This window comes from Aquarana catesbeiana, linkage group LG08 (assembly GCF_042186555.1).
Source record: "Aquarana catesbeiana isolate 2022-GZ linkage group LG08, ASM4218655v1, whole genome shotgun sequence".
Taxonomy (NCBI): domain Eukaryota; kingdom Metazoa; phylum Chordata; class Amphibia; order Anura; family Ranidae; genus Aquarana; species Aquarana catesbeiana.
Window position 1 is genome coordinate 257,743,678 of NC_133331.1, and position 12,455 is coordinate 257,756,132.

Below are 12,455 nucleotides of genomic sequence, written 5' to 3' on the forward strand. Positions count from 1 at the left end.
TAACTAAGCTCCATTTCATGCTGAATAAACAAAACTATTAATGTATCTTAAATAGAAAACTATTTTTACATACATTTTTACTCCAAAAGCATTTTATTACTATAAATTTGATAAAAATAAAAAAAAAAATCGATTTTAAATTAAAAAACAAAAACAAAACATTGATTTTATGTCCACCTTTCCTGCGGTACATCTTCTTTGTCACGAGATATCTTCGGTCTTCATTGTCGAATGATGCCCACTGTCACTCAACCCAGAAGACTGAGGAAAGACTGTGAGCACAGTGTCCTGACCTCACAGTGCATCATAGATAAGGACCAAGTGTATCATTTGACCAGCCACAAAAGAAAGTAAAAAAAATAAATAACAATCTTCTTTGGAACTTGAAAAGGGGATTGGGGAATTGGACTTAAATTTGGTGAAACTGGTGACTCCTAGTTAAAAGGCCTTTCGTTTAAAATCAAAATATCCTGCTTTTGTTTATATTAGACAACCTAGATCAGTTTTATTGCTACTGGGCGCTACAGTTTACAAATGTAACCTTTTCACTCCGGCCGAACGCACATATGTGGCCTCTGTGTTGTGGGCCTTCATGCCAAGCAGCCGCATACATGCGGCCCTGTGTAAACCACTTACCTTGCTGAGAGCACGCTCCCGACATGGTAGCCACGGTTACTGCAAAGCTCCCGATGCATGCTAGCGATCAGGAGCTTTCAGATCATGTGACCACTGTGAGCCAATCACATGACCCAAATGCCTGCCTCCGCCTCCTGGCGTTTAGAACCCTTAAAGGGTCGGCGGGAGAGGATTAATTAAAATTTTTGAGTGACGTAAAGCAGCCATAGATGAGTCCTTTTTTTTTTTTTTTTCTTTTTTTTTTTCATTTAACCAGTTGGTTGAATGAAAGAAAAATTACCTAATTTCCCCACCCACACCCTTGAGGTAAATGTGGGGATCCTCCCAGGTATGTCTTTGTATTCTGATGGCGAGGAGACTTGCCTGCAGTCAGAATCCATTGATCAGCACTGCAGTGTGTAGCCTGCAGCTCTGATCGAATGGAGGGCAGTTGCAGAAAAGTTGATCGATAGAGTGGCTTCTGTTCAACCACAGTGCCCATACATAGGTTGAATTTTGATCCATGTATGGCCAGCTTTTTTTTTTTTCATGAAATTTTTATTAAAGTTTTCAAGTTTACAGAGATCACAAGAGAGGTTACAAAAGGTAAACGGCAACGTACAAAATATAACATACATTATATCCTTGACAGTGGCATACATTTTCACATTATCTTTCAAAGAAGGAGTTTACGCTGAAACCTGTATATTGAAACATTTCCATATCCACATGGGGGATATTTCGTCATTGGTGGCCAAAGTCGCGTAACCTTCTCAAAGTCTCTGTGCTGAAGAGTTAGGTTGGTTATGTGGGCGGGGCTCCAAGCAATATGATGGTCTAAACCGAAGTACGCCACCACAAAACCCATTCACCCCTAACGGGATCAAACTGTGAGTGGGTGGGGGCCATAAGCGTTTATGATTGTGTACTAAATATTAAGTGTATGTTAGTTATATGTGGGCCCTCCGAGTGTCCTGGAGGTCTTTTAGGGCTATTTTTATTGCACAAATTGGTGAAGAACACCGTGGGATGGAGTTCTGGTGTGAACTTTAGGTCGTGAAGCGGGGTATATGATGACAGAAGCAGTAGGCATCTGTGGTGTATTCGAAGAGTTTGAAGATGTTAACCTTTAATTGGGTGTCCCGATGTTAGTAGTCAGATCCGTACCATCTGTGGAACCTCTATAATGAATCCAACATGCCCAGGTTTCCCTGTATTTCGTCGGGTTATCCTTGGATGTATGGCCAGCTTTACCCTGCTTTACTCACTGCTATCACAAGTGTTTTGTCTGAATTTTTAGGTTTCGGTATGATGAGTAATGTACATAATGGGGAGTGTCACTGCGCCAAACAGAATAGCAGGTCTCCTCTGGAGACTTCTAGTCTAAATCAAGGTGTCATTGCTCTTGTTACATAGTTTCATATAGTAGGTGAGGTTTAAAAAAGACACAAGTCCATCAAGTTCAACCTATGTGTGTGATTATATGTCAGTATTACATTTGTTCTTTTGACAGAATGGTTTCAGGGGAATTTGCTCCACCGTGTTCAACTCAGAAGGGGCATTCACCCCATCCTGAAAGCCTGTCTCCATTCAAGCCCAGAAATTTTTCATATAATTCACCAAATCTTTTGTCATGTTTCTTCACCAGGGAGACTTTCTGGCTTCTGTGGACTTCAAGAACGCATACCTACATGTCTCTCTTTCCAGTATAACAACATTTCCTTTGTTTTGTTGTGGGGCCCTTACACTACCAGTTTATGGTCCTGCCCTTTGGTCACTTGTCTGCACTTTAGGTGTTCATCAAAGTGTTCGGCTCACTCTGTGGCATTTCCATCGTAGGGTACTTAACTACCTTCTTTTAAGGGAAGAGTCGGTTTGGGCTGTGTGGGACAACACAGCTTTGACTGTCCAAACATTTATAGTGGTTAGGCTGGATGCTGAACCTTTAGAAAATGTCCCAGGAATCAACACATCGTTTGGAGTATCTGGGTCTAGGTCTGGACACTGCTTTGGCCATCAGAAGTTTCTCCTGTGGAAGAAACATGACACTCTTGGCTCAAATTCAAGCTCCGCAGTCTGTGAGTGACCCCCCAGTCTCCCATTTTGTGTATTTATCCTGATGGTAGCCTTCTTTGGGCAGTCCCATTTGTCCAGTTCCATTTCAGACCTCTAAAATGCAGCATTGTTTTGACGTTGGATAAGAACCAGAAGACCAAGGCTCTGTTCACACTGGCATTAAAGGCAGGAGTTCGGGGCGCAGTCTGCAATGATAATATGGATAGCACACAGTGCTGTTCACGTTCTGAAAGCATGAAGCGTTGCGTTGCTGCACTTCAAAAATAAAGCTTCATGTGGAGTTTGGAAGGAATTAAAGCATCTCAACTCCTTCTGTTCAAGTCTATGGTAAATGCAGCAAAAAACACACTAACATATGTTTGCAGTGAGTGTGCAATGTGTTTGAGGCATATTTGCAGCACTTTAGGGCTTTTTCACAGCAGCCAAGAAAAAACGTAGGCATCTTTTTTTTAACATCCCTCAAACATGTGTCAAGTGCGCATAGGGCGTTTGGGGAGCATTTTTAACTCCCCTTTAATGAGTGTTAAATGTGACACAAACTCAACAAACAACTTGCATTAATGCTATAGGCATGTTTTGTTGAGCGTCAGTATTTTGAGCAAGTGTGAACAAGGCCCAAAAACCGGATTATCCCAAGCTTTGTATTTCTGGAATCTAAAGTCCTTCTTTCCCATCTTTTGGAGAATCCTCACTACGATGCTGGCCTGTCTGGCTGTGGAGGAGTCCTGGACATTGCATCAGTACCAGGAGACTTGATCATCAGATAAGTCTCTTCCAGTTAACATATTGGAACATCCAGCTAAAGCGTTGGGCAGTGCCACGGTAGTGGTGTACACGAACTATCAGGAATGAGTCAGAAGTCTTGCGATAGCGAGAGGTAGATCGGATCTTGTCTTCAGCAGAGCTTAATGATCTAGCCTTGTTTGCTGTGTACATACCAGGCATGGACCAGTAGTTCCTACATCCAAAGGTGTTCTAGGACCTGTGTCGCAGGTGTGGGAAGCCAACGTGGCCTTTCTGGCCAACAGGTTTATCTCCAGATACAGGGATCTTCTAGCTTCGTAGTTTCTTCACAGCTAGAGTGCTGAGGTTGCCTACCCCTGTAGCAGAAGCAGTAGATGCCCTGGTGGCTCTGTGGGAACAGTACAACCTGATCGAGGCCTTTCCTCCTCTTCTTTGTCTGCTTTTCAGGATTGAACTGGAGAGCATTATAGCGATCAGAATTCCAGATTGGCCCAGGCTGATGTGATATACACGGTATGGGCTGTGTCCCAGGCATATCAGACACGGAAGCCGTCTTTCCAGTGTGGCAGCCAGCCAGTCTACTTGGCAGCGGCCCTCCACTCCTTACCATCAGTGAGCGACCTTTCTTGGAGCCAGTATTCAGTTTTACAGCTATGTAGAGATATCACGGAAGCACCTGGAAAAAACACTTGATGCGCATAAACGTGGCATTTTGGAGTGTTTGGGTTCTTCAAGTGTACATTTTTTATAGTGAAAAAGGAGCAGAAGGGAATGTTTAAAAATAAATGCGCATAATCTCTTGCGCAATCTAAGCCACTATGAGAATTTTTTACGCTGCTTTTTCTGCCAGAGGTTCTGGCATTTTTGCTGCCTAGTGTGCATGAACCCTTACTGAGCAGCACTCCCAGTGTTCTGACAGGAGATACACTGCCTTCTCATACAGCTGCATCTCTGCTTCACACCACCCCTCCACTCTGCTGTCCATTCACAGAAGCCTTTGTATTTTCTGAATGGGTTCACAAAGTGCGCTGTGATTGGTCAGGAGAAGGGGAGGGGCATTGAAGCACTGGAAGTACAATGATGGCTATGCTCCCAGTGCTCAGTAAAAATAAAAATTTTAAATTGAACTTCACGAGGTACCACTTAACCCCTAGTAATCCAGAACATTTTAGAAAGTGTCTGAATTCCTGGAATTCATCTTTTAAAATGCACATTTTAGGCTTCAAGAATAAAGGCATGAAGATAGTTAAAACCCCAGAATTTTATACATTTTCTGAAAGAAGAGACCATGGAGAATAAAATTGTGGCATTTGCATTTTTTATGTTGCATATTAGTACACATTTTATCAAATGTTTGTATTTTCAATAAAAAAATACACAAAAGCTAATTTTAGTGCACACAAACACAACATGTTACCCATTTCATTAAAGTATAAGACAAAGTTGCAAACATGGCAAACCAGAAAATTGTGCGTGCATGTGAAACGGCGACTAACTTTGGTACCCAAAGTTTATCATAGGCAATGCTTTAAAAGCTCCTATTGGTCATCTGTATATAGGCACCTATGGATTATGGCCCTAGAAATACTCCTCTCACTCCAGCTTGCATGGTAATGTATAGCGCAGCCGTCATCCTACGAAAGTGCCCCTGACGTGTACTTTTTTTTTACCTTTTTATGTGATGTATCTTGCTGTGACAGGTTTTCTTTACTCAGTCAGGTGTCTGTAGTAGCTGGGAGTGTGTGTAAAGCTGATATGATCAGTGTGTGGCTGTCCCTGCCTGACAGAAGTCCATTTTTTTGATCAACTTCTGTTGAAGAGACATGTTGGAAAAAAATTTCTCGATCAGCCTGCAGCCAATCAGCTGCAGGCATTGATCAGCGTATTCTGACAGAGGCGGGTCCCACTTTCAGAATATATTTGTCTTGCGGGGAGGATGCCTCCATCTACCTCATTTATGTTGATGGAGAAATCTTTTTTTGTCTAATGGCCAGCCTAAAGCCTCTTGCTGCTGACATAAACTTTATGTTGGTGGCAGCAAAATGTTTAAGGGCATGGCTGTTGAAGGGGACAGGGGTACCTCCTGAATCTGTGGTTTCTACAGTTCCTGATAGGATACTTCCACTAGGGCTGTCATCGGGAATGGAAGACATACTTCACTTAGTGGCTGCAATGTTTTATTTATTTTTTATATATTATTTTTAAGACTGTTTTCCTTTTTTACCTCTCGATCCTGTTAGTAAGACACTTCCTGTCCTGACAGGGTGAAAAATCTAGCTTGCTGTACTGTCTGTGGAGGAGCAGCATTATAACCCTAGGACAGAAAGTGTGGTGGAACTACAAAACACTTCATCTGCTTATCTCCATAATATAGCAGGTAGGAGATATGTAGTCCACAGAAAGAAACTGGGAACCCTGTGACTGATAACTGTGCAGTAGAGGTTAAAACCACAGAGTTACCAGCTCACAAAATTTTTGGCAGGATCAACAAATATTTTTATGAAAAGATATATAAAACCTATTCCGTGGAAAATTTAACAGACAAAAATAGAGCAGGTAAGTGAAGTTAATTGTTCATATTAAGCACTTGTTGTTTTTGCAGAACAAACAATATCTTCTGTATACCTTCATAATAAAACTGGTACTAAAGCAAAAGACAAATGTGTTGCATTACCACTTATTTTCGAGTTTGCCTTTTGATTTTTAAAAAACGATTCCAGTTGTTATGGATTACATTACAGATGTTACATCTCTGTAAAACTCTGTGAACCCACTTGACACAAAGTATTTCTGGCTTGCATTACCACTGCTCTAAGCTTTCAAGATTCCATACAACACACTGAGCTCTATAAACACAGCTCTAATATGAGGTAGTGTCGTGATAATAACTCATTGCATAAATGCAAAATATAATAAACTGTGTAGTTTTAAAATGTGAACAGTCCTCTCCACCAATGATTAGGTGTCCAAAAGTCCCACATTTTTTTTTCTTTATCAAATACATATTAGAGATTCTTCCACATGTTCTATGCCACGTGAAAAGCGATCAATCCTCAACACTCTGCACTCACCGACTTCTCATGCTTATCACATTACTGATAAGCCTAAGCACTTTAAAGAGGTTTAAGCCTGGTACACACTATTCGTTTTTTTTTTTTTTTTTCAACCCGTTGGCTCTGGTCGGACCCACTGTACTAACCATGCAAGGTTAGTTCAGCTATCTCCCCGGCTGAACTGTTGTGTTCTGACAGTGGGATGGCCGCACCGCCAGAACACTCCAATCAGGAGTTGATCAGATGCTGGTTTTCCGGCATGCATGTCCGACATACACATGGGCCGTTTTTTTTTTTTGTTTTTAACTGGGCGTTGTCTTCTGGCATTTGGTTCGTGTGTACCTGGCTTTACAGGATCTCTCCTCTGCTCTCTATAGCTCAGCCATTTCCCTTTTTATAAGATATTGCTCAGGCAGTCACAAATAAAAAGAAAAAAAGGAACTAATAGCATGGTAGTGTTATCATACAAGTATTCCATTTCTCATAAAGAATGGCACTTAAAAAGACAGTAAAATACAGCCCTTTAAAAATTCCATGCAATGTTCCACTTATGATCTACAACAGCATCAGCCTGCTGAATAAATGGCATCCTGTCTGAACAGTCTGTGGCTAGCGCTACATCACTTCCAGTGGGGGCCTGCCGTCACTTCGGTTGTCTTGCAGTCCGACACTAGCGCGTTTCGTCCAACGACTTCTGATGGGTCCTTACCTCTCATATTGAAGCTGTGTTTATAGAGCTCAGTGTGTCGTATGGTATCTACTTATATCTAAGGTGGCAGCAGTGACATTTACAAGTTTATATTTTGTCCATTGTTCACGAGTTTATAAGTTTTTATATTTTGATCACCGGGTAAGATTGAGTGTCACAGCCTTCTGTGCGCAGTGTGTGGTAATTTTGTTTACATTTTTCAAGATTGTTTTTCTGTCTCGCACAGGTGGATCAGATAGACTGGGTGGACAACATTTGGCCAAGGCATTTAAAGGATAAACAGACTGAATCCACCAACGTCATCCAGGAAATGCAATACCCCAAGGTGCAGAAGTGAGTGATGGCTGCATATCACAGTTCATTATAGTGCATTTTAGGGCATGTTTACACTTTGTCGCACTTGCTGTAATATACCCACCCATGCATTGTGTCAGTGGAAACCAACAGATTGGTGCTCTGGGCTCCCTCTAGGGCTAATCGTGTGGCCATATCCTAGAGCAATGGCAACATGGTCTCTACCTGGTAAGGTGAGATTAGTTCTGAATCCCTACCATTTTCTGGTATTCTACTGTCTCAGGATCACAGTCCTGTTTCCTATTTGTCAAGGAAAGCTATTTCTGGTTTTCAAGATCCGTTCCTAACTGTTCTCAATGGCTTGGCTCGGCTCTCTGCTTCCCCTCCTGACTTTTTGTGAGGGATGAAGAAGAGGATAAAGCTGTCAAGGACCGGGAATTCTCTGTAGATGAATCCTCCCAGGATGCATCTCTGGGTCTGGGGCTGTCTCTGACTCAGAAGACCATGAGGGACTTTCTAGCGGACATGATGTGCGCTAACTAAAGTTGCCAATTCTGGAATCCTCTCTTCCAAAAATCACTGGATTTGGGACCTAGCAGCTGCCAAAACATCCCAAATCTTTTCTTGTTCACTCTCACTCACTGAGTATGCCGATCCAGCTGTTGCCCCTGCCATTTCCTACTGGAATAAAGATATCTACCTACACATCCCAACTTTGCAGACAAATATAAATTCCTAGAATTGTACAGGCCTATTTAAAAGATAAAGTGTATCAATGCCCGAAGCTTTTTATTTTTTTTTTATTGAATGGGAAAACCCTTGTGAGGTTCTACTGCTATCTGGGGCTCCGGTAAGCAGTTCTCACTTTCTGTTCTGGACAGGCAGTGAGAAAAATAACTTGCAATGGGCAAACCACAAAGAGCCGATAGAGGTTCAAGCATTCCCCTAGTTTACTTTAAAAAGCATTTTACTTCTATTTGTCTTGCTGTTAGAGAGATTTCTCTTGCTGGTCTATGGTGATTGTCAGGACCCTGAAAACAAGTGTTTTTGTAATTAAAGGATTAGTTCACGTTTACAGAAAACGAACACTGGACACTCTCCCCGCAACCTTGGATTTAGTACCTTTTTTCTTTCTCGAACATCACTGGACACAGAGCCACAGTAATTACTGATGGGTTATATAGGTATCACTGGTGATTGGACACTGGCACACCCTATCAGGAAGTTCAACCCCCTATATAATCCCTCCCCCTTGCAGGGATACCTCAGTTTTTACGCCAGTGTCTTGTCAGGATGGCCGAGTGGTCTAAGGCGCCAGACTCAAGAAATGTTTCTTCACATTGTGTGGGTGTTCTGGTCTCCAGGCAGTCTCGACGGCCGCCTCCATCGGGGTCCAGAGACAAGAGTCAACCCCAGGGACAAAAGAAGTCCTGGGGAAAGAAGCCTACTAGGCAAAACACTAAGACCTCTGCATGAGGGGGCGCCCCCGCTCACTCGAGTGGGGGGGAAAACTGCGACAGTTCTCAGAGCTCTGGCACGAGGACTTCCAGGACAGATGGGTAATCTCCACGGTAACCTTAGGGTACAAGCTGGAGTTTCAGGAATTCCCTTCTCCTCAGTTCCTCAGACCAAGTGTTCCCAGAGACCCAGAGAAGAAGCAGTCGCTCCTTCTAGCTATAGAGCGACTTTTGTCACAGGAGGTCATTATGATAGTTCCCGCAAAGGACCAGGGATTGGGCTTCTATTCCATCCTTTTTACGGTCAAAAAGCCAAATGGGGATGTCAGGCCCATTCTGGACTTAAGGGATCTGAACCGATTCCTAAGGATTCAATCCTTCCGCATGGAATCAATTCGAACAGTAGTTCCCACCCTGCAGGGAGGAGAATTTCTGGCATCAATAGACATCAGAGATGCATATCTGCATGTGCCCATTTTTCCTGCTCATCAGAAGTTTCTGCGCTTCGAGGTAGGAGGGCGCCATTTCCAGTTTGTGGCTCTGCCTTTCGGGATAGCCACTGCACCTCGAGTGTTCACAAAGATCTTGGCTCCTCCTCTGGCCAGATTAAGGGCTCAGGGTATAGCTGTCATAGCATACCTAGATGACCTGCTCTTGATAGACCGGTCGGTAGCCTCTTTGAATGGAAACTTGAGGACCACGGTCAGGTATCTAGAACACCTGGGTTGGATCCTCAACTTAGAAAAGTCTTTCCTAAAACCAGTAAGAAGACTGGAGTATTTAGGTCTGATTTATAGATACAAGCCAGGAGATAATATTTCTACCCCAGGCAAAGATCACTGCTTTGAGAGAGCTGATTCTGACAGTAAGGACCAAGAAGGGTCCCTCAGTCCGCCTTTGTATGAGGCTACTAGGGAAGATGGTGTCTTCATTCGAAGCAGTTCCCTATGCTCAGTTTCACTCAAGAATGCTGCAACACAGTATTCTGTCGACCTGGAACAAGAAGGTTCAGGCATTAGACTTTCGGATGCACCTGTCGCATGCGGTGCGTCAGAGCCTCAATTGGTGGCTCATACCCGAAAACCTGCAGAAGGGGAAATCCTTTCTACCGGTTACCTGGACGGTGGTAACAACAGATGCCAGTCTGTCAGGTTGGGGAGCAGTTCTGGAACAGGCTGCGGTCCAAGGGGTATGGTCCAAGACAGAGAGGACCTTACCCATCAACATTCTGGAGATCCGGGCGATACATCTAGCTCTAAAGGCCTGGACTATCAGGCTACAGGGTTGTCCGGTCAGGATCCAGTCCGACAATGCCACAGCAGTGGCTTATGTCAATCATCAGGGAGGCACCCGGAGCCGAGCTGCTCAAAAGGAGGTGAACCAGATCTTAGTCTGGGCAGAGATGCATGTGCCATGCATATCGGCAGTTTTCATCCCGGGAATAGAGAATTGGCAGGCGGACTATCTAAGTCGCCAGCAGTTACTTCCAGGGGAATGGTCTCTGCATCCCGACGTCTTTTGGGCCATATGCCAAAGATGGGGGGTTCCAGATGTAGATCTCTTTGCATCCCGATTCAACAAAAAGATAGACAGATTTGTGGCAAGGACAAAAGATCCTCTTGCATGCGGGACGGATGCGTTGGTGATTCCGTGGCATCGGTTCTCACTGATTTACGCATTCCCGCCTATTCTGCTACTACCACGACTCCTTCGCAGGATCAGGCAGGAAAGGAAGTCGGTACTTCTGGTGGCCCCCGCTTGGCCCAGAAGGACTTGGTATGCAGAAATAGTAAGGATGACGGTGGGTTCCCCGTGGACCCTACCGGTACGCCCAGACCTGTTATCTCAGGGTCCAGTGTTCCATCCTGCCTTACAAACGCTAAATTTGACGGTTTGGCTATTGAGACCCACGTTCTGAAGAGTCGTGGGCTCTCAGGTCCTGTCATATCTACCTTGATTAATGCAAGGAAGCCAGCTTCCAGGATGATTTATCATAGAGTCTGGAAGGCTTATATAACCTGGTGTGAATCCAGAGGTTGGCATCCCAGGAAATATGTCATAGGTAGAATCCTTGATTTTCTACAGATGGGATTAGAGATGAAGGTGGCCTTGAGTACCATCAAGGGCCAGGTTTCTGCTTTATCAGTATTATTTCAGCGGCCACTTGCTTCGCATTCTTTGGTCCGAAACTTTATGCAGGGGGTGATGCGTCTTAATCCTCCGGTTAAAGCGCCCCTAAACCCCTGGGACTTGAACTTGGTCCTGGCTGTGTTACAGAAACAGCCTTTTGAACCAATAAGTCAGATTCCTTTGGTCTTGTTGACAAGGAAATTAATTTTTCTGGTGGCCATCTCTTCTGCTAGAAGAGTATCAGAATTAGCAGCTCTTTCCTGTAAGGAGCCTTATTTGATTATACACAAGGATAGAGTGGTACTACGCCCTCATCCTAGTTTTTTACCGAAGGTGGTTTCTGATTTTCATTTAAACCAAGACATTGTTCTACCTTCCTTTTTTCCAGATCCCTGTTCTCCGGAAGAGAGATCTCTACATTCGTTGGATGTAGTAAGAGCAGTTAAGGCCTATCTAGGGGCAACTACTCAGATCCGCAAGACGGATGTTTTGTTTGTGTTGCCAGAGGGTCCCAATAGAGGACAGACAGCGTCAAAAGCTACCATTTCTAAATGGATTCGACAGTTGATCATTCAAGCTTACGGTTTGAAACAGAAGATTCCTCTGTTTCAGATCAGGGCACATTCCACAAGGGCTATTGGTGCTTCTTGGGCAGTGCATCACCGGGCCTCTATGGCTCAAATCTGCAAGGCCGCAACCTGGTCTTCAGTTCATACATTCACCAGATTCTATCAGGTGGATGTGAGAAGGCATGAGGATATCGCCTTTGGGCGTAGTGTGCTGCAGGCAGCAGTACAGGGTCCTCAGGTCTGATTACACCCTACTTGGTCGTGGTTCCCCCCCCTCAGGTAGCATTGCTCTGGGACATCCCATCAGTAATTACTGTGGTTCTGTGTCCCGTGATGTTCGAGAAAGAAAATAGGATTTTTTAAAACAGCTTACCTGTAAAATCCTTTTCTTTCGAAGGACATCACGGGACACAGAGGTCCCGCCCCTCTTCTAATACACTATATTGCTTGGCTACAAAACTGAGGTATCCCTGCAAGGGGGAGGGATTATATAGGGGGTTGAACTTCCTGATAGGGTGTGCCAGTGTCCAATCACCAGTGATACCTATATAACCCATCAGTAATTACTGTGGCTCTGTGTCCCGTGATGTCCTTCGAAAGAAAAGGATTTTACAGGTAAGCTGTTGTAAAAAATCCTATTTTTCCCCTCTGGTTTCCTCTGTTGTATCTAATTTTTCCAACTCCATAGAACTCAGTTCATGTAACACTTAAATGTACAATGTTTTATTTTTTTTAGTACTGATGTAGCAATGGCCACAAAATGTTTTCACAGCCAGTTTGACAGATTTTTAATTGGCAAATAAGTGCA

General features: G+C 43.7%; 1 protein-coding gene across 2 annotated transcripts in view; it reads left to right on the forward strand.

Moving 5' to 3' along the window:
- Positions 1-12,455, forward strand: part of KDM2A (lysine demethylase 2A) — a 162,339-nt gene that overhangs the window by 38,987 nt on the left and 110,897 nt on the right. For both annotated transcript variants that reach the window (XM_073597085.1, XM_073597086.1), the window contains exon 7: positions 7,424-7,530. In XM_073597085.1, coding sequence (XP_073453186.1) covers positions 7,424-7,530 — 107 coding nt within the window. The remainder of the gene's footprint in view (positions 1-7,423; positions 7,531-12,455) is intronic.